Source organism: Plectropomus leopardus, chromosome 5 (genome assembly GCF_026936395.1).
Source record: "Plectropomus leopardus strain MGB_pleo_1.0 chromosome 5, ASM2693639v1, whole genome shotgun sequence".
NCBI classification, from domain to species: domain Eukaryota; kingdom Metazoa; phylum Chordata; class Actinopteri; order Perciformes; family Serranidae; genus Plectropomus; species Plectropomus leopardus.
In genome coordinates, this window is record NC_142180.1 from 34,168,911 (window position 1) to 34,192,167 (window position 23,257).

Below are 23,257 nucleotides of genomic sequence, written 5' to 3' on the forward strand. Positions count from 1 at the left end.
ATATAATATAATATAATATAATATAATATAATATAATATAATATAATATAATATAATATAATATAATATAATATACAACTAAACGGCATAAGGCTTCAGTTTTAGATAAAAAAAATATCCTGATTTTAAGTGATAAGTCTCTCATTAGATACATATTACATAACAAATTAAGACTGAATTTTTGGGATGAGGGATTGTTCATTTGTTGCTGGAGGCGCGAATTTCTTTTCATAGAATAGTGAAGACATGACCCGCCCTACTCTCCCTCTGATTGGCTAGTACTCGTTACCTTCGTTGATTTGATTGGTTACTTTTAGGAAGATGTCATGCTAAACCAATCAGAGGCACAGCAAGGAAAAATAGGGCGGGACATGCTTGTGCTGTGCTAGGAAGCGCATATTCGCTAACGCTGCGCTGTACTGAAGGAATCAATGGGAAAATAGATAAAACTGTCAAAACCAATGGCACCGGCTAACAGTTTCTTTTTCGTGTTTAGCTCGTAGAACCACCAGGCCAGCAGCAAGACCGACCTATAGCTAGCTACACGTAGATGCTTGTAGCGTGAAGCTAACTGCGGCTCCACTGTAAACATGGCTCACTGGAGCACCTTCGAAAAGGAGACCGAGAGAGAAACCAAAAAGCTGATAAAATGCATCAGCGGGGTCGAGGAGGACGAGGAGGACCAGAACTTTCAGCTGGCACTGAAATTCGCCTGGTCCAACTTCAGGTGACTTCACCATTGACAGCAAAAAGGAGCTCGGAGCTAGCTTGTTAGCATGCTAATATGTAAACAAACGTTAGCCACATGCTGGTTTAATGTTAGATAATTTTGTTTCTCGACAGGTTTCATCGTTATTTGGACGTGGACAGCCATAAAGTCCAGCGCAGTATAAGTGGGTGAGTGAGACTGTGGTGCCAGTTGCTCTGACCTGTTGCACAGACTGACTACTGTCTTTTACAGGGTCATAACCGGTGTTTACTGGCGTAATTGCTATATTCAGGGCTGGAAGGAGGAGTTATATCGTTTACTTAAGCAAAAGCAGCAGTGCCACATTGCAGAAATACTCTGTGACAAAATAGAGCCTATTTAAGATACCGAAATTAAAAGAACAGCAGAATATTTCATCTTATAATATTAGAGTTTTTTTGTTATTAATGCATTTATATGTTCATCACTTTAATGCTGCAGCTGGTAAAAGCTCGTTTTATTTGTTTATTTATAATGATAGGTGCATTTAAAAAATCCCTTTTTATTGTTGCTTAAGAAACAAAATATACAGGAAGGATAAAGAAAAGATTATCTCAGTAAACAGTGTGTCGTGTGTGTGACAAAGCTGTGTCTGCTGTGTTTTCCAGAATCTACGAGAAGCTCATGGTTCACTCAGACTTGAGTAAAGCAGAAAGCTGGATGAGGCTGACTGAAGAGTTTCTGAACTCACCTTTACCTAATACAGAGGGAACAAAGGTAAAACTGATTTGGGCCTAACATTTCTCTGAAGACAAATCCCTAATAGAAACATTTTCTTCTGGCTCATGTTTCCTCAAGCCAAAAGTCATAATATCCTGGCAAAAATGTGACAAATTATGTAAAATCAGGACAGCTCTCTATGTTTTTTTTTTTTTTTTTTTGCAGACTGATGCACATTACAGTGTCCTGTCACTGCTACTCTTCTTATCGGGATCCCCCTCAAATACAAACTTTACTGAGAGACCCAGGGTGAAGGAGGCCGGTGAGTGAGACTTGATTTTACATGTGAAAGGGTTAAATCCCTTTACATGTCGGTGTTAATCAGTATCACAATATCACATCTTCTTTGTGTCTGCAGAGGAGGAGGACAACTTTGACTGGGCTAAATATCTGATGGAGGGCGAGGACATAGACATCGGACCATACCCAGACACTCCTGTGAGTAAATCATAACCAAACCCCGTCTTCATGGACATGAGTGTCCACAATACCCACAGTTAAATATTGTTGTTGTGTCGTACTATGTGTGTGTAGGTATGGAGGACAAACAATTATAAAAGTATCGATTATTAAATAAATGTATAAAGAAATAATTATGGATATAAGATTACATATGTGCTGAAATAAAGAAATAAATGTAGAGCTAAAGACCTCCTGTCGCATTAACATACAGACACAGAAATACTTAAAAAATGAATTTACTTGTGCAGAAATCTAGAAATAAATGTAAGGTATTTATTTATATCCTGTTTAATTATCATTAATTTTTAAAAATCTATTTATTTATTTATGCATTTATCTGTATATTTCCATTCTTATTCAACATTTATTTTATTTTTGTCATTTTATTTGCTTAGTAATTTCTGTATTTATTTCAGCTTTTATTTATTCATGTATTACTGTATTTATTTACACAATTTAAAATTTTTATTTATGTATTTATTTATACATTTATTTGTATATTAACTTCCATATATATATGTTTTATGTATTGTATTCATTCCTGTATTTATTTTAATATTTATTTATTTCTGTATTCATTTATATATTACTTATTTTATTGCTAATTAAGTTACTTTTTTGTCCTGTGTAGAGGCTTTAAAGCTGTAGCAAATTAAGCAATAAACCAGTTCCACAATTAGTTTCTAATCTGTCTTGACTGGTTTTCAGGAGTGGTCTGAGGAGGAGAGCGAGGACGATGACAGCGAGCAGCCAATCAGCAGGGAAGACTCTGGTATCCAGTTGGACAGAACGCCGCAGGAAGACCAGGACATCAACAACAAGACAGTTCCAGTTACATGGACAGGTGTTAACAGATCACGCAGCTCTTCATTACAAGCCTCGGTGCGGCGACAGTACACTAAAGCCTATTTTGAATATGCAAAATAATTCCAGTTTGTGTCTTCCCAGTGGGCGAGCCTGACGCCCGGGCCTGGCTTGAACAGCATGTTGTGACGCCGTATTGGGTGGCTCACGCTCCTCGATTTCCTCACAGCTTGCATTTACACTCCAACTTACTCAATGTGTGGTAAGTAAACTGTTATACAGGACTGAACGTGAGAATGTAGGACGAATTAATCAAGTTGTTTTTAATTATTTTTTTTTACCACAACACTAACAGCAGCGTTTGGGACACTTTTATAGAAATACTGAAATAGGTATAAAAGTTTTTAAGCCTTATTTACTTTGACTCTAGAGGTCAAGAATAAAGTCATAATGTTTCTTGAAAAAATATTGTTAAATTTAAGAATGTAACAGAGATTGAGTATGTTTGTTTTGTCACCTGTTATTTTCTGTTTGGCATACAACAAAAATGCTCTTAAAGTATTTTCCTAAACAAAACAATATTGCAGCAGTATCTTCTGATATAACTTTTGTTATGTACATTTTGACTGTATTTGGTCATAGCATAAATGTGTTGCTATTATTTTTTACTTATGACTATATTAACTTCACTTTTAAATTTATTCCCCCCACTATGATTTTACGCTTATTCTTACTAATAATTTTCATATTTTTTATGTCTGTGTCATGCATCCCCCATGGGATAAGGGGAATCCACTATTTTACATACATTTTCTGTTGTTTGGCTTAAATGCTAGGCATCATTTTTCAAAGCTTGCACCAGTAACTTATATTTCCAAGCCATATTAGCTATAAAAATATACAATCATATAACTAAGCAGTATAAAAAAAAATCCTTTTTTTGTTCCAATTTGGTATTTTTACAACTTACATCCTCCAAAAAATAACTAATAAATCAGTAAATATTGTATTAAATGTTTTGGTACAAGTAAAGACTAATTGTGTGTCTGTTTGATCATATTAAAATAGTCTGGTTAACAAACATAGAAGGTAACTTTGAGGTATTTGTGAGCTGAGATGACTAGGAATGTTAACCCCTCGGCTTCCTCTCTTTTCAGGGATCAGCACTTGTATAACACTGATCCATTGTATCTGCCGGAAGAAAAGGCCTTTGTCACCGAGACCCAAGTAATTCGGGAGACCTTGTGGTAAGATGTGATGATGCTGTGGTGTGTGACTCTGTTCACTGTACAAACTTACAAAGACGTTTTATCTTCTCTCTTAAAATTGATACTTTTTTCAATATCTGACACGTCCTCAAACATTTGTGTCCTTATACAACAGTAGGATAGAACAGAAGGCCTTTTTTATCGTTGTAATGTGCAGAATACAACAAAGTTAGGAGCACCACTATGATTGGTGCAGAAAAGTTAAAAAACACACCATTCCTTACAATACTAAAAACATTAACCCTTTGAAACCGAGTAAATCGGCTCAAAAACATGGAAAGACGGCAATGAGCAACAAAAGAACCAAAAATTAGCAAGAACGTACTAAAATACACATTTAAATTACCTGAAAATTAGTTTTTTAAAAAAAGAGAGATAGTTGACTCAAAGACATGACCTTTGAAAGAGCTTAAAAATATAATAATTTTGTAACCTAATTTTAACATGTAATTATGATAATTATAAATATAGTTTTTTGCTCGATTTTTGTCCTAGACATTTTTCCCTAGCTTTTTAAAAATAATTTTCTAATCTACTAATCTACTAATCGAATCTACTGATCTCTTGTAATTTGTGAAACATTGCTCACCAAATTGCTGATTGCCTTTTTTGCCATGTTTTTGAAAGAAATCGCACCGATTTCAAAGGGTTCAAAGGTTTGAATAGTTGTGAAAGTCGTCTGAAAGCAGCACAAGAAAAGGATGACACTCCAGTTTTCAAAGGGTTAAGCACACTTCAAAAACCACATTGTATCATGTAAAAGTGCTTGTTGGATTTAAAAGACTAATTTCCTTTTCAGGCTCATATTAAAATCTTGATTTTGATCTGAAAGTGGATCTCTGTGACTGTTTTGCAGGCTTCTCTCTGGGGTTAAGAAACACTTTATATTCCAACAACACGATGGAAAAGTGTCCGTAAGGAACAACGTGGTGGTAACTCATCTCACCAGTGTAAGTTGTGAGTTGTTTGCATTTTATCTTATTAAATTTGTCTCCTGTCCGCTGTGTAAACAGTCTTTTCTCTCTGTGCTGCAGAACTGTCTGCGCTCTGTTCTGGAGCATATCGCCGTGTACGGGCAGGCGGTGTTCAGGCTGCAGAGGTTCATAGACGAGGTGACGGGGTACAGCTCGGAGCCGTGCCCACCGGGCTCCGGTTCCTCCTACAGCTCCAAGAGGGGCTCTGAGCCTCCCTTCAGGACCTACCAGGCCTTTGTGTGGGCGCTCAACAAGTACTTTACCGGCTTCAAAGAGGAGCTGACCACAATTGAGAGAGAGCTCATATGTAACGGCAAGTGCAAGTACACTCGGGGGGGTTGAAATGTTGGGTAACTTTTGATACCGAAGAATTAGGGGGAGTGTAACTCTGTTCCTGAGATCCTGTGTTCCCCAGCTCAGTATCCTCCTAAAAAGACTTTTCAAAGGGTTTTATGTTCTCAGCAATGTATGTTTCCCTCAGTCAGTATGTTGAAGTCACCCGCCTACAGCTTATAAGCTACTGATCTTTGAAGCCCACGCCCTTAGATTTTTGGACAAGTTTTCATGTCTGTATGCATTAATATCTCCACAGTGGCTGAGAAGATTTTTAACATTCAAACTGCATTTAAAATGTCTGCATCCCTTTGTTCTTCTGCAGTTTGAGCTTTGAAGTTAGCCCATACCAATCTGCAACAATGTTAGTTTATATGAAAAGACACAGGAGCCTGGAAACATAAGGATGACCCAAAATTGGGTGAGACTGTTTTAACATAAAGCAGTGTTTAAAATAATGACAGAATCGGGACTGTAAAAAGAAAATACTGCAATATTTCTGTCAGTGTATTGATTCCTAACAGTAATATATTGCCATATATATTGCCATATTGGGGTAGAGAAAAAAATCATTATATTTATAGAACATTTTTCATGTTACTCAGACATTTAACATTAGTTAAATGCCCTAACCTCCTGTTAACGTGAAGTGCATAATTAGCTATTAGTTTACAGTAATCGTTTCGATAATAGGATTCGTTCTCAATGATCAGTGATGCACAAAAAAAAAGAATAATGTGTAAAAAATGATGCAAAACTTACTAGCATACAACGGTTGCGATTGAGCAATGTACAATACTTGTCAACAACAGCTTAAATAAATAAGAGGATTTTTTACTGTACATATATGGATGTGTAATCCAGTCAGAGCTCTGGATTTTAATAAGGTGGTGGACAGTTGTGCATTGAGACAGGTGAGGGAGAAGCACCTGTTTTAATGTCAGATGGCTCAAACTGTCCCCGTGTGATCATGGCTCTTTATGAATATTACAGATCTTGAATGAACACCTGTTGCACTCTACGCAGCGTTGCTGTGTCAGGCTTTTGTTTCTCACACCGCAGGTTTGAGTATCTCATCCAGGAGGGATTTATTTCTCACGCCAGCTGACATTTGATGAGTTGTCTTATTTTGCAGATGAGACGGTGACCCTGTCTGCGGTTTTGGAGCGACTCAACCCTCACCTGGCTCAGATCAAAGTCCTGCACAAAGTCTTCTGCACCGGGGTCGCTGAGGTCCCCCCTGAGACCCCGAACGTGGTCCGGGCCTCCCACCTGCTCAACACGCTGTACAAAGCCATCATCGAGTACGACAGCGCCGGGGAGGCTTCGGAGCAAGCGGTGAGTTTGTCCTGAATATCAGTGAATTTAACACATAGAAGAAAGTGTCTGCATGTACCATCATTCCCGGGTTTTGTCTTTCTTCACTAGGTGGCCTTGTTATTTTCTCTGTGGACGGAGACAGTCAGACCGTATCTGGAGATTGTGGATGAATGGATCGTTCACGGCCACCTGTTTGACCCCGCCAAAGAGTTCATCATCCAGAGGTCTGCGGCAGAAATTGTTGAACAAGAATCTCTTTTTTATTGTGTTTAAGTTTGTTTATACAAACAAAAGTTTCATTCATATTAACTCGTGACTTTCTTTCCACACTTTGAGAGATAGACAGAAAAAAAAATCAAAGTCAAGCATAAAAAAAGAAAAGCAGAACAGTCATGGCTACAGATGTTTATTTTCAAAGAGAGGCGTTTGTATGTATCCAGGCTTTTGAGGTTTATACATCCAAAGTTTTTCCCACCGTGTCGTAGTTCATCAATTTCCTCCATATGCCGTCAAAAACATTTCTCTCAGTCTAAGCTGGTAGGTCATTTTTCCATGGTATAAATCTCACTCACAGTTTGGGTTCACCAGTTCCTTGTTAGTGCTTTCTTGCTTGTGATCAATAATATCTTGGTCAAATATCTATTATAGTGCACAATACAATCATTTATATATCTAAGATACATAACTTTGCCTTCCTTAGCTATTGCATATCCCAGAATATATTTAACTGCAGCATTCACATCTTCCCATGATTGCTGTAACTTATGACAATACTAGAAAACGCGTTAACCTCTTTACTGCCACATTTCTGCCAACACGATTGTTATGAACCAGTTTGTTTACATTTTATTTGAGGTGTAATTGAGGAGCAAGTTAAATTTTTACCACCCAAATTCCTTCCGTTGTCTCTTGTAGTGGTGTGTTGTAATTTGCACATATTAAACCCTTCTTCTGTTGTAATTCCAGTGTTAAGTTCCCGTTCCCATTTCCTCTTTATACGTATTAGAGTTATTTAGATTCTGGTGAAGAACTGAAATTACCTTGTATCTTGTCCCACTGTGTTTTCGCATGCATCAAGCACTCAATTTATGGGTTTGAAATTGAACAAAACTCTTAAAATGTTTTGATGGCAACACTATAGTAACTGACTTTTTTGCTCAGGAACAAGGACGTCCCAGTGAACCACAGGGACTTCTGGTACGCCACCTACACGCTGTACAGTGTGTCTGAGACGGTGGACAACGAGGAGAAGCTGAACGACGCAGCCAGCGGCAGCTCCGGAGGGGATCAGAGCTCCAGCAACAGGCAGCTCACCATGGTGTCCTTCCTCAAACCCGTCCTCAAGCAGATCATCATGGCTGGGAAGTCCATGCAGCTGCTGAAAAATCTGGACTGTAAAGAGGCAGAGCAGTCTGAGAGATCCTCCAGAGGTCAGTTTCCTGCACCTCAACTAGTTCAGGTTTCAAGCTTTTTTTTATTGCTGTTTTTTTATTTTTTTTAATGATGTCAAAATTTTGCATTGCAGATGCAGAGAGGAAGAGCTTATACACGCTGTTTCTGGAGTCAGTGCAGTCGCGCCTTTGCAGCCAAGAGCAGTCGCCCACAGACACAGTAACCGAACAACAGGCCACGAAGAGGAGCCTGATAAAGATGCAGTCCATCATTGCTCAGCACCTGGAGATCGACGACGTCCATGATCCGCTGTTGGCCATCAACTTTGCCAGGTGAGCGAGGATGTCATGGTACCAAAAATCTAGTAGTTGGTGCTGATTCTTGCAAAATTACAATACTCAATACCAAATTTGATACCACGATGTAGAAAACAAGCAGACAAACAAAAAAAACAATAATAACTGATGTTTGGACTTTAGCTCTTTTGTTTAAGCAACTTCTCTGCTCATAATCAAAACTGTCTGCACATTCAAAACACATCTGAGAGCTCTGGAAAATTTAGAATGAAGACATTATATTTTTAAAAAGAATAAAATCCTGTCTTATAGTCTGCTGCTCAGTCAGACCGTGTAACAGACACAGAGCCTCGTTTGGGACTCTCTGGGTGACATAAAGTTTAGGGAAGTGGCTTTGTACTGCTCCTCAGCCGTAACACACCAACCGCCCCTTCCTCTTTCTGTCTATAAAGCTCTGCTGCTTTACAGTTTCCTAACACGACACGCACTCACGTAGGAGAGCTTTCTATGTTTTGTTCGTAATAGAAAAGATGGAGAGGCACCGTTCCAGAGTAAACAAAAGCTGCGTGCAGGCGTTGTCTTGAGCAGGGACAACGTTGTCGGAGGAAAAGCCTCCGATGGCGGTAAAACCCGTTTAATCCAAACTCTAGTTTAGACGGTCCTAAATGGTCTTTGTCACGCACATGCATGCTGTTCATCTCTACCTCTCTCCCATCACCAAAAAAATCTACTACCATTGAAAATGCAAAAAAAACCACAATTGAAGTGTCATCAAAAGCGGGTCAAACCAACAGGCAGAGATATAACTGAAACCCTTTGGCCACACAAAGAAGATGCTGACCAATCAGAAGCCTAAAAAAACTCTAACCAGAAGGTTACCTGGATCAATGACCTCTGTCGAGCATGCTGACACCTCTCTTCTTCTTCTTCTTTTTTTGTAATTCTCTTTTTTTGGTTTTTGTGAACGTACAAAAATGAAGTACACAACCGAATGAGCACGAAGGCCTTTCAGTTGTGTAAAAGGGGAGATGAATAAATGAATAAATAAATAGATAAACATATATAGAAATAAAAAGATAAATAAATAAATAAAAAACTATATAGAAGGAACAAATAAATAGGTGGGAAAAAACAAAAAAGGGGGTGGTAAGTTACAAAAAAGGATAATAAAGTGTAAGAGTGACTTTATATTTATGTCTAACCATGTAAAAAAAAAAAAGAGCCAACACCATTTTGGCTACGTTTGCCATCATCAGGGTGTCTGCAGGGCCTAAAATGTCATAAATTAAATTTTATAAATATAAGGCTTTAAAGTAATTAAATTGTCTTAAATTTGAATTTGAAGGATTTATTTTATTTATCCATCTCTTTATTTATTTTATTTCATTTAAAAAAAAAATGATTTCTAGCTCTTTTGCATGAAAGTCCACATTTCTGATGTCACAAATCTGTCAAACTACCACTAAACTTAATACTGACTTTTTACTTTATAATTGCACTTACCTGTTGGTGAAATGTAGATTAACATAACTCACACTAACATCCATATTCCTACATGAAGCTTAACTCGGCACAGAGCCACACAAACTGTACACTGATTACTTACCTAAAAAAAAAAAAAAGATCTTAAAAAGATTGAGTTCAGGTGCATGATACCTGCAGACCCCCGTCTTTGCACGAAATGTTGCCTCCTTTGTGACGCCCCATATAGATGATCTTGGTAAATGGACCACTCAAAGCGCTTTAACACGTCACATTCACCGATTTACACACACATTCACACACTGGTGACTAAGGCTACCGTACATGGTGCCATCTGCTACTCACTAACTACTCACACACACACACACACACACACACACACACACACACACACACACACACACACACACGCTCCGATGTGCAGCATCAGGAGCAGTTTGGGGTTCAGTCTCTTGCCCAAGGATTCTTCGACATGTTGCTGGAGGAGCGAGGGGTCAAACCGCTGACCTTTAGTTTAGAAGACGACCCGCTATACCTCTGAGCCACAGCCGCTTTGACGTCACATGCACACACGAAAATCTGAAAATCATCCTATAGGGATGTTTTTTTGTGACCTAAAAGGTACTTTTCGTGTAGACAAAAGCCCAAAAGGCAGAGACAAAGCAAACAATGAAGCAAATAAAAACATTAGAAAAAAAAAAACAAACACTTTTGTAATCCACTGCTGTCATCCTTTCAAGAACAAAGCTTAGTGCTTCAATTTAGCAATCATTTCTATAAAGCCTTTTTACAGCTGCCGGTTTTATAATCTCTCAAATGGCGCTGTCTAAAGATTTCAGAGGGATTATGTGTGTTGTTTTTGTCCCAGACTTGTGTTGGTGAGTCCAGAGAGTTTAAAAGCTCTTTTCTGTGCACCCCCCCACCCAGGCTGTACTTGGAGCAGAGTGACTTCCACGAGCGTTTTTCTGGAGGCGACTTCATCGTGGACCGCTCATCTCAGTCTGTCACCTGCCAAACCTTTGAGCTCACGCTGCGCTCCTGCCTCTACCCCCACATCGAGCGGAGGTACATCGAGTGCTGCGGGAACCTCATGAAGACTCTGAAAAAAGACTACAGGTAAACATCACCCTTATATCAGCGAGAGCTTGTTTTTTAATTATTTAATGTAATTATTTATTTATTTTGTCCGAGCATATTAATCATTTGAGCTCCTCGATGTCTCCGCAGGCTGCTGGAATACCTCCAAGCTATGAGGAACTACTTTCTGCTGGAAGCTGGAGACACCATGTACGACTTTTACACGGCCATCTTTGACAAAGTGCAGGAGAAGGAGAGCTGGCAGCAGCTGTCTTTTCTCAACGTGCAGCTGCAGGAGGCAGTGGGACAGCGCTACCCTGAGGACAGCAGCAGGTACTACATCCCCATTCATCAGTCACCAATCAGATCTAAGTTGTGCTCTGATGATAAGAAAGGGCGTTTATTTTATTTGATCTAAAAGTCAATATTTTTTCATCACTTCATATTTTAAAGGTTGTCGATCTTCTTGGAGGCCATCGACCCAGCCAGGAAAAAACATCCTGTGAATAATCTTGAAGTGCTCACCCTGAGTTACAAGGTAAGAAGGCTGTACATTTTGTTTATGCTTTTTCAAAGTGGCATGTTGATGTTTACTTATTTTACTGTCCACTGTGAGGATAAAAAAAAATGATGTTAGTGTCATAAATAAATTAATACATATGTAAATAAATAAAATAATTTAATAAGCGCAGATATAACAAAGTGCATTAAAAAAACAAAAGCAGAAATACAAAAAAACAGAAATGTACAGAAATAAATGTATGGTATTTATGTGTATTTATGTATTTATTTCAGTATTTATTTCTTCTTTCATTTATTTGTTTTTCTCAGAATTTATTGAGACCCGCATGTTATTTATTCTTTTATTAGTTTATTTCTCCCTTAATTTATTTCTGTGTTTATTTGTACATTTATTTACTTATTTTACTCACAGCTATGAAGGATGAAAAATGACATAAGCATTATAAAATAAATAAATATATATGCAAATAAAGAAACAAATTCAAAAGAAAAACAGAAATAAATGTAAAAAAAGAGAAATAAATTTAAGATATTTATTTATGTATGCCTTGTTTGATTATCTTTCTTTCTTTCTTTATCCCTTTATCTAGAAATTGTGTATTTATTTATGTATTTATTTAAGCGTTTATTCAGTCTTTTATTTATTTTTCTGTGTATTTTTTTAGATCTTTATTTATGTAAACATTTATTGATTGATTGATACTCCACAGGTTCCCTGGCCTGTCGACATTGTGATCAGCTCCGAGTGTCAGAAGATCTACAATCAAGTGTTTCTCCTGCTGCTGCAGATCAAATGGGCCAAATACAGTTTGGACACAGTTCGGTTCAGCGGTATGACTTACTGTTGCACTTTTTAATCAGCATAATGAGCTGAATTCTTCAAAATAAATTGTTAATATGTGAAAATAACTCGATCATGCCTGAATATGCTCAGGATACGGAGCATCCTGCCAGTAAACATGTTTGTTTCTGACAGATTTCACAGACATCACAAAGAAACTGGAAGGAGCTCTGGCTGAGGAAGTAAAAGTCAAGGAGCCTATAAATCAGCAGATTCACCGGATGTGTCTGCTGAGGGTCAAACTGATGCACTTTGTCAACAGCCTCCACAACTACATTATGACCAGAGTGAGTCACGGCGCAGACCTTTTTCACATTAAGCTTAATAGACTCCAGAAGTGTCACTAATGACATTTAAAATCGTCAAAACCAGATACCAAAGCAGCTAAATGGAATTTCAATGATCAATGATTTTATTATTTACACACATGCTTTTCCTGTGAAAGGTCAAAATGTCTTCCACGGAAAAGCACGCATGTTTGTATTTCTCCTTTTATTTTTTCAAGAGAACATACAGAAATAAACGGGTAAATAATTCTCATTTCTCCATTTGAGTTCCTCCAGTCTAACCAGACACATCAGTTCAACTTAATTTTGGCTGAAAAAAAAAAGTTTCCAGGATGTCATGAATTTTAGTCAAAAAAGGAACCAAAGAGGGACACTTCCAAAGATATGGAAGTGATTTGCGTCTCTTCCAACTAAATTCTCTCCAGGATGGCGAGCTCGTTTTCCATTGTTGTCTAAATATTTCTTCCCATTCCTCGTGTGTGATCATCAGATCACCCTCTCGTACTCATTTTGTTTTTACTTTAAGTGTATTTTCATTATTATGTTGTTGAAGGTCCAGGTATAATTTTAAAATAACCTTTTTATAGGGTTTGCTCTCATACGCTCCAATAAATATTTGGATCAGTTTGTTTACTATAGTCGCGTTTTTCTTGCATATAAGTATTTTCAAATAGAAAAACAAGATTATATATAACCAGTATAGTATCATTGTTAAAAGACCATATACATGGGGTTTTAGATGTTTTCAACCGTTATTTCCACATTTGTTTTATAACTTTATATTTTTAACCGACCAGTTTTCAAAGTTGTATTCGGCAGTTACGGTTCGCTGCAGATACGAGATTTGAAAAGTCACATGGGTACATTGCAGCAGGAAAATACACAGATTTGATTAAAACCACTTGTATGGTCCTTTAAATTGAAATCCGAAAATCTGAATACAATCTGAATTTTGTCTACATCGTCTCCTGTCAGATTCTGCACAGCACGGGACTGGAGTTTCAGCACCAGGTACAGGAAGCAAAAGACCTGGACCAGCTGATCAAGATCCACTACAGATATCTGGCTACTATTCATGACCGATGTCTACTGAGGGAGAAGGTAAACAACACTGACAGGAGAGAAAAGGTTTAGGTTTTGCATCCTCTGATCATTCTCCAGAAAAAAGCGATAAGAATCATTCATAAGGTTGGATATCTAGATCACACTAACACATTATTTATAAAGTCAAAATTAATAAAAATTCATGATATTGTGGAACTATAAACAGCACAAATAATAATTTATAACATTAATAACTACCATTCAAAGGTTTTCTGTGATCGAGATGGAGGTTATATTCTGAGGGGAAATTCTTTGTTTTCCCATTTTTAATTTTTTTTAAATAATAAAGTTGGACAAGCATGTGCAGCACAATATCTTGGAAAAGTCTTTGAGTAATTCATGGTTTAAAATTTGGCCCGTATAAAATGCTGGATTCAAAACTCAGTTCCAGGAAAATATCCACGGGCGGTAAGAAACAATGAGCAAAATAGATAAATAAAATAAATAAATGAATAAATAAAACATAAAGAATTGGTAGAATAATAATATTAATAGAGTACAGATAGAAATTAGATAAAAATGTGGATGACTTAAAATTGCAGTATTCATATGCATATTCCTAAAATAAAAAGTAGATAAAAGCATACTAAATAAATGGTATCTAGCTCATTCACTTTTGCTCACATTCTGTGTTTTCACATTCATACAATTCTTCACTCTTAGGAGACTGAGGGAAACTCTAACTTTAAATTCACAGGCTGCACACAACAAAGAAAGGTGTTTGTATTTAATCTGTGGTGGAATATTATGGAATAGATTAAAGACTGAGTTAAAGCATGTTCAAGCATGAAACAATTTTAAAAAACATATAAAGATATGATTTTTTTGTAGATAAATGGGCAAAACAGGGGTTGACATTTTATTTTTTTTTCTATCTTCTGCACTTTTTTTTTTCCTTTTCTAAATAACGATGTAAATATGTTGCACATAGAATATTGTATAGGAATTTCTTTTTTGTATAAAATGGAAGTGACGCGTTTTATTTTTCATTAACTGATGGAGAAGGGGTGGGATTTAATAAGTCTTTACTTCCTCACACTCCTTTTCAGATGTTTGTGTATATACAAAAAAACATATCCTTATTTTTTTTCATTCTATAATATGTTTTAACATAGACGAAATAAAGTCCAAATGAGGATCTGGTTGAGGGCAGGTTTTTTAATGCTAAACAACACTTCAGTGTCAGCAGTTTTTTGTAGCTGAAGCGGCTCTGAAACCTCACTGTAACACATCACTCCCCTGTGAAATCTTTTCTATCATATAATCTTGATATCTTGTTGAGTTATTGTATTAAACGTTCAGACTGATGCAGCAGGCAGGGCGAGTTTCCTACATGCATTTACAACACTAATCGTGCTCACTTTTGTTCGACGCTGTTGTGTTTTCTCAGGTCAGTTTTGTGAAGGAAGCAATAATGAAGGTTCTCAATCTGGTCCTCATCTTCTCTGACCGCTGGCAAGCTGGATTCGGAGCCTGGAAGTAAGAGCTTTTTACGCAGCCTCTCTGGGTCACATGGCAGAGAAAAAAATGTGATTTATAAAAACTTGATGTGTAAATCTGTGTAAATGGATGTGTAAATCTGTGCGCGCTGGTTTGTATCCGGTTTTATATCGCAATGCAAACTTGAATGACACAGTGACTAGATTTGCAAAATCGTTAACACTTTCCTTCATCAATTATGGGTAAAATTTACAGTGGATTAAGTGATATTTGATAAAGCATAGAATTGATAGATTAATTATTATCATCCTTAGTAGCGACCTGTTTTACAAAATATAGGCAATAATCATTCTGTTTGTTGGTGTAGGATTTATGGCTGCGACATGTTCCTATTTTACCTGATGTGAGTTTTTTAGGTTTTTAGGGTGTTGGAAATACCATAGTTGGAATTATTTAGGTTTTTTTTTATTCATAGAGCAAATAGTAAACACAAAAACCATAGTTTATGTGAGGGAATGGAAAAAGTTTCATTCCAAGAGATCCAGTGAGATCTGTGATCACATAACGGAAACTGGTTCAAAAAGAAGTTTATCTTTATAAAAAAATACTCAAACATGCATATTTGTGTTTATAGAGATCCCAAAATCACCGGATAAAATTGGTTTAGATGGCAGTGCCTATTTTAAGATTGGCTGTGTTTTTCATGGACAAACCCAGCTAGCGGGAACGTTCCCACAACATTGGCTAAAGTTACCTTCAAGCTGCAATATAGTTTATAAAAACATTTTAATCTAATGTTCAAAGAATGTTTTAAGGATGTTATCATTTCAAATAGTATCTCCTATAAGGTTCAATATAAAGATGTGATGTTTTAACTTCAGCATTTTGAGAACGCTTTGTTGATGTTGAGCGGTGACAGATCATTGAATGTTCCCACAATGTTACATGAGAACAAAGGAAGAACATTTTAAAAGCAACATTTAGAAAATGTTATTGGGGCCTGAGATTACAGAACATTTTTAATGAAAATGTAATGTAATATGTTAACAATGAAAAAAATTGATTTTTTTTTAATGTTTTTAGAGAATGTTGCCCTAACTTTAAGATGAACGTTCTGGGAACGAAAAGAAAACTTGCTTTAGAAAACATTACTAAAACATTAAAATGTGCCATTCTCAGAATGTTTTCAGAACCAAAAATTACTAGCTGGGAATGTCTGCTACCCAATCAAAGGGTACCATGACACACAGATTGAGAATCAAAGGGCATAGTTTTCAAATGCGTTTGCACAGATTTACACATTAAGTTTTTTTCCAACCATGTGACCCCATAAGGACTCTGTAAATTTCATATAAACTTAAAGAAATGTGTGTTTTGTATCTGTAAAGTAACAATATCAGTGCACACATATAGTGTTTGAAGTCATGTTTTGTGGTGAATTTGTTTCATTTCACCACACATTTCATTTTTCCTATTTTTTTTTTATGCGGACAACACATTAATTAACATTTCTGTAGATGTGCCACTTTTAGCCTCAACTGTAGTCCTTCAGCAAGATGTTTTGAATTTTATAAAATGATAAAATTCACATAACAACGGCAGCAGGAGGCCATAAAGACAGTAACAACAAAGAGGAACTCCTAAGACAGACGGTTAAAAGATTCACATACATGTTTACATTCTTATGTATTTTTAATACTTATACTATTATTATTATTTGCACTGATGTAGCTTTTTGGACAAGCCTGTTTGTATCTAAATATTGTGTGATCTGTCTCTTCCAGGATTGAGTCCATTGATAAAATGGAATCAGATTTCAAAAACTGTCACATGTTCCTCGTGACGATACTCAACAAGGCTGTATGTCGCGGCTCCTTCCCTCATTGTGAGTGAAAACAGTGATCCAGGCCTCGAAATTTATAATAAACTACGTCATATTGATATTCTGCCAGTACATTCATGATAGACCTTATGCAAAGATCGCAATAATGAACAAGAAGTAATCTGGTGTTTTTCCTCCTGTACAGTGGAGTCTCTGGCCCTCTCTCTGATGGCAGGATTCGAGCAGTGCTGAGGATCTGTGCATGTGTCTTTTTTGATGTGATGGACTGAACTCCACTGTTTGCTTCTGTGTCTCGTTGCTGTCTGCTCTCTGACTGCTGTCGTTGTTCACGATGATGTGCAACATATGATGTCATTATCTGTTCCGACTGTCAGAGATGGACTCGGACTGCGCTATGTTGGGGGATCATTTGTGTCTTTTTAGACCCATAATCCTCAAACTTCTTGTGAACAAACAGTTGCTTCTATATTTAAAAATGTGTAACTTTTGTACATTTTTTAAGGCACTGTTGTATTGATTGTAAATAATGTGTACATATGAAACACAATGACTATTGCACAATGTTGTAGGTATGTACCAAGATGTTATTCACCATAATATAACACTGCTTTATAATAAAAGACTGTAGCGCTGACAATGTAATCAGTTAATTTGATGATTTTTTTTGCAACAAAAACTAAAAGGTGGCAAGAAAATTATGGTTATTAGAAAAGTATCCAAACAATGGGGAAAATGTCCAGAAAGCTATATTGATTATAATTTCATATTTGAAATTATGTGACTAAACAAATACGATAGTGTATATATATGTGTGCGTGTGTGTGTGTGTGTATATATATATATATATATATATGTATGTGTGTGTGTATATATAAATGTATATTTTTTAAACAATCAGGTTTTTGTTTTGTTTTTGGTTTTTGTAACTTTTTTTTTTTGCTCATTTTTGGGGTTTGTCTATTAAGTTACTTTTGTGCTTTCCTCCCATGTTTTTTATTTATTTATTTATTTTTAATAAAACCAGTTTGCTCAGGTTTAAAGGGTTGATATATTTGTAAAGAAAGTCGGGTCCGTGTCCCATGCGTGTATGGGGTGTTGAGCGGGTTGAGCGGGTAGTGCGTGTATGGGGTGTTGAACGGGTCGTGTGTGTGGGCACCAATCACCCTCCGTACCCTCGGGGCAGACTACATTCCTTTGACTCGAGCTCTCCTCCGCGGTGTCCCTCCCTGGTGGAGGCGGACAGCACCGCAGCCCCGAGCCGAGTTTCCTGTTGAGTTTCCCTGTTTGAGGGACAGGAACTCCCTGCTCGGCTTCCCTCCCCCGCCCATGATAATAACACCGACCGAGGAAAGATTCCTCCGGCCGACGACCGACAAAACAAATAACTTGGATTGAGTCGTCAGAGGGATTTCGACTAAATGGCGCTGTAGTTTCGTAAGAAAAAAAAACGGACAACTTTTTCCTCGTTAACCAACAACTCCGGGTGAGTAGAAATGATTGATTGCGAAGTTCAGTGTGTGTGAAGTTAACACGGAGGAGAAAAAGTTAAGCTTCACTGCTCGCGTGTCGCCATTTCTTAACGTTTTCTCGTTAAGTTTGACCGTTAAAAGCCGTTTTTAACAGTTATGAGCGCGAGGACGTTAACAGCTTGTTGCTCAGTTAAGCCATTTTCCTGCTCACAGGCCCGAGCTGCGGCTAATCTCAGGCCACGGCAACGAGCAGGGATACACTGCCATTACACCCACTTACATGTCGGTGAGCAGCGCTTTTTAAACACCAAAAAGACTCACTTTTATCAGAGTTTTATCGCTCTCAACTTTATTGTTTTTAGAAGATTGTATCACTAGTTGTGAGTAGGAGTTCGGAGTTTTTGTGTCCATCAGGTGTGATAGCCGCAGTGTGATAGACGTTGATGCAGTAAAAGTCACATTTTTACACTTTTAATAAAGATAACTGACTGCCAGTGTGTGTATAGTGTGGAATTAAGTCGTTATTTTGGGGGGAATTTCTTTTCTTTTGTTCCTTTGGGAATTACTGTAATAGGATAGTTGCGTTCAGGAACCAGACTGTACTTCCCACACCCTCTTAATGATGCGTTCACTGACCAGCCGCTCAATCCTAAAAACTAATTTTAGGGTCTAAAGATTATCAACCTGGTCGATTACTGGGACCGATATTTGGCATTTTGATGATTATCTGTAGCGGTATTTTACATAATGATTGACGATAAAAATGATTTAATAAGAGCAAAGAAAGCATCATCATGGGATGAACTTTTACTTTGTAAAACCTTAGGGAGCTATTTTTGTTTATTTATTATTTAAATTTTCACTAGACTTTATTAAAAAAGTTGCTGAGAATTTGTTTACGACGTTGAACGTTTCAGTTTTGATTAAACATTTGCTAAAGGGATTTAAACAAAGTTGTGTGTTGGAGTTTGTTATATTACAAGTTATAAATATTTACAGAAAAATTTTCATTTTTAATGTATATGCATTTTGCTTCCAAATATCGGTTATTGCACTCATTACCTACTTATGATCCGTATCGATATCGACCCTGAAAAAACAATATCAGTCAACCCCTAATTATTTTTTTTACAACCAATTAAACTGGAGATAATTCATTCACGTAATCGATTAATAGCGTGACCTTATAAACATTAACAAAAGCTGTTTAAGATGCCCATTGTAATTTGGTAGATCCCAAAGTGAAGTCCTTAACCCTTAAAGCCCGCTGTAATATTATTCATACTCTCACTGCTCTGTGCACAAAATGCGCTTCTTAAAATCAGGCTATAAAAATATTATACATTAATATAATTTTCTACTTTCATTGAGTTATTTTTTAATCATCATCAGTCCTAATCATAAATAACAAATATTCATAAATTTTCTGAATTTTAACCCTTTACATACCTTTTTATTTTTGTCATAATGGTGCTATGTCTTTAGATAAAGACAGACAAACAAAATTGAATTATTTTCAATATACTACATGCAGAGCAGATTTTTGTGGTTATCACATCCTGAGATGTGTTACTGATTTTCTGCAGCATTGATTGTGATAGTGCTCCCAGTGGAAATAACATGTATTTTCTCCATATGCCAAATGTGGTAAAAAAAAAAGAACTAATACAGTGCATGTTTTTATGCTTTGATGACTGTGGGATCAAAAATTGCGGTTTGAATGGGTTTCAATGGCACATTTTCTTGCACTTCTATTATGAATGTAACAACTTTGTTGCCACGGTGTATGTTAGACTCATTGAATGAGCTGAGCTGGAAATTCCAGGATTACACAAAAATACACAACACTGGCAAAATGTATGTCTTATGTGTGAACACAGCCAAAATTATCAAAAAAATGAAGATTGAAAAGTCTGTAAATTGCCAAACAGTCCCTAAGAGTTAATTTTGTCTGGCAACTGCTGCATCCACTGTCAGTCAAACCTGGAAACGTGTGGTCTATGAATCAGATGAGGACTCTTTCACTTTATTGATCACTGCACTGCTTCAGTAGACTCAAAGTCAGCGGAGGACACAAGGGAAGGAAGGAAGGAGGGAGGATGATGAGGCGTGGTGATACTGTAGGTTTAACCGCATCAGCTGGTATTTTGGTGAAAGTGGTGCAGTTTTTTTTCTACCTGTGGTTGAATTTCTACTTCAAAGATGCTGCAAAGCCAATTTGTAGCAACACACATCAACAGACTCATTTTGCATACTGTTTATAGTAGAGCGGTGAAACCACTGAAACTGAAAAGTGGCTTTCCATTGCAACACTGTATCTGTGCTGAGCACTTAAAAATCTTTTTGAGCGAATGTAGATTTATTAAAAATACCCTTGACTGTTGCATTTAGCATTTTTAGCGAATGCTGTTGAGTTCAAGATGATACTGTAGGTTCTCTGGTGAACATTTGATGTGTCCATCGCCGACTGGACATTATGGAAGTATTATATTGAAGTGTGTGAACATAAACATTTTGGAGAAGTCATTTGTTTGCACTGACTTGTGAAAGAACTGAGATACATAGAGATTGAATTGATGCGTGGTAACGGTGGTGCGATATTCTGTAGAGTACGTGTGCTCACACCTTCATCTAGAAACGCGTCTATAACTTCCTTTCGGGAAACACTTTATGTGATGCAGCTAACTGATATAGTCACATGGTTTTCATTGCACCTATTTCGTTTTTTCTGTGTGCCAGTGTGCCAGTGTGCTGCAGGGCATTGATTGTTGAATCTGTTTCTCACTTCAGAGGAATAAAGCGGCTTCCTCTGTGTCTTCAGATGTGAAAGGATCCGTGATAAGTGTGATCTGCTGTTTTTTTTTTTAGCAGAGCTTGCAAAAGTGTCACACATTTAATCTCCAAATGAGTATTAAAAGCCCTGCTGCACCACACACTGACGTTTCTGCTGCTATGGCATTTATTCATTTCAAGTTCAAACAAATGACAAAAACAAATTTACACTTACTGGTAGGGGCACACGGCCCAGCATGTAGTTTTATTTTTATCTGCGGGTCAGCTGGACATTTCAAACATTTATCAATAACTTCCATCTTAACATCTGAATAACTTTCTATTGTCAGCATTTACCCATTCACTGTAGCTTCAATCACATGTTCATTACTGTTATCTCTTTAAGCTAACACATTTTGCTCTTAGGGGTCCTCTTCAGCCACAAGTGTTATTTATTTATTTTTCTCTGATGGCTTCATTTTCTGATTGTATCTAGTGACTCATGAGTAAAATCAGTGACTAGAAATAACCTTGAAAATAATTCAGAGCAGCAGAATTATAGGCTGCAGTAGCTCTTCTGCTTCCAGAATACTGTTAATATGCTGCTTACTCATGGCTGATGTTCGGGTTTGGACGGCTAGTCTTTTTTTTTTTTTTTTTAAACAACCGAAACCAGGGCAACTTTGACACATCACAACTAGTTAAAGTGGCTTAATTTAAGTGTCATCTTTCTGCCTGGTATATCGGCACAATTGTTCTTTTTGGGCTGATGCCGTTATTTAATTTAAAAGCTGCTATATGATGATACAGATGACGTGACGATATTATCCCATTTTCTGTCAGAAAGAATTGAATTGCTTTATATTTTTGAACTGTTGGTCAAATAAAACAATGTATTTGAAGATGTCACCTTGACGACAATATTGCACACTACTATTTTCTTAAATTTTTTGGCAAAACATATAATCAAGAAAGTAATGGGCAAATTATTAATAATGAAAATAATAGTTTGTTGCAGCTCTGGTCTTTTCTTTGGGTTTAATTGTCTCCTATTTTTTTCTTATTTTAGTTCTTCTTGTTTATTTCATAACACTTAAAGTCTCTTTATTGATGTTGTTATGATATCCTGTTTCATAAAGTCCTTCATGTGATTTCAAAAAGATCTTCGATGAATTGTTCGTGGCCTTAATATTTCTGTTTTGTGGTAGTGCCTTGTGTTTGCCCTCTGCTTGGCACACCTAGGTTACCTACTTGAGGCTGGTTTAAGCTCCTTATTGTGTAATTACAGCTGGAGCCTCACAAACACATGGTGCACGACTTCTGCAGTAGGCACACAACCTGGCAGACCAAATTAACTCTTTAAGAGGTGCATGACTTTTCTAATTTGTTCTTTGTGTGCCTCTTACAAGAGGAGACAAGCTCTACATATTGCAATCTTAACAGGAACTGTGCACTAAAACAAAAGCCACCAGGGTTCCTTATTTTATTAAAAGATGTGGTTTGTCTGCACAGTTTAAGTTGACCAACAGTAGTTACTGTAGCATCTGTAAAAGATACCTCATGTTATTTTGTTTTATTTCCATACAGTTTTTGCAAAAATATATATTTTTTATATGCAGAATTGTGTGTTTATCCTCTTTATTTGTTACTTTCAGTTTCTCTGACATCAGCCGAAATGTTCATTGTCGTTTCCTGCGTTGAAGTGCTCGACATGCTAACACTGTCTGTGATTCATACTTCCCCGTTTTGTCTCTAAAATGACTGATCTGCAGTCTGTTACACTGCTTACTCGCCTGTTTGCAGTTCAGTTTGGCAAACTAAAAAAAGATGTCAGACTGAATCATTAATGAGACGGCTTCTGAAAACTGCTTTACATAGATAGCTCTTCCCATGTGACTTCCTTCCCTCTTTGAGAAATTGTGTTTTGCAATTAACCACACCTATTTTTACCCCATCTACTGTTAAATACATTGTTTTTTTAGAGTATACTTTGGCATTGTTATATTACTCACAGTGCTGCTTGAAAGAAGTAACACAATTTTAGTTTTGTTGATTCTGATAAGTGTTGATCTTCAGCTGTAATTTAACCCTTTGAAACCTGGA

At 36.8% G+C, this 23,257-nt stretch overlaps 2 protein-coding genes across 3 annotated transcripts in view; both read left to right on the forward strand.

Annotated features, from left to right (window-relative positions):
* Positions 1–195: 195 nt before the first annotated feature.
* tubgcp5 (tubulin gamma complex component 5) lies at positions 196–17,555 on the forward strand. Its single transcript, XM_088078044.1, has 23 exons — positions 196–727; positions 844–897; positions 1,357–1,465; positions 1,634–1,730; positions 1,827–1,906; positions 2,639–2,774; positions 2,879–2,996; positions 3,892–3,981; positions 4,859–4,952; positions 5,037–5,289; positions 6,445–6,647; positions 6,738–6,853; positions 7,791–8,059; positions 8,155–8,353; positions 10,727–10,915; positions 11,027–11,209; positions 11,330–11,414; positions 12,109–12,229; positions 12,375–12,526; positions 13,502–13,627; positions 15,021–15,109; positions 16,855–16,955; positions 17,098–17,555. Exons 1-23 carry the CDS (start codon positions 591–593, stop codon positions 17,142–17,144), a joined length of 3,048 nt encoding a protein of 1,015 aa, XP_087934170.1. The 5' UTR covers positions 196–590; the 3' UTR covers positions 17,145–17,555.
* Positions 17,556–18,152: 597 nt separating this feature from the next.
* Positions 18,153–23,257, forward strand: part of cyfip1 (cytoplasmic FMR1 interacting protein 1) — a 39,777-nt gene continuing 34,672 nt past the window's right edge. Inside the window, exon 1 of one of the 2 annotated variants that reach the window (XM_042483658.2) lies at positions 18,153–18,396. The gene's annotated coding sequence lies outside the window, so the exon portion shown is untranslated. The remainder of the gene's footprint in view (positions 18,397–23,257) is intronic. The other variant, XM_042483657.2, reaches the window with a different exon arrangement.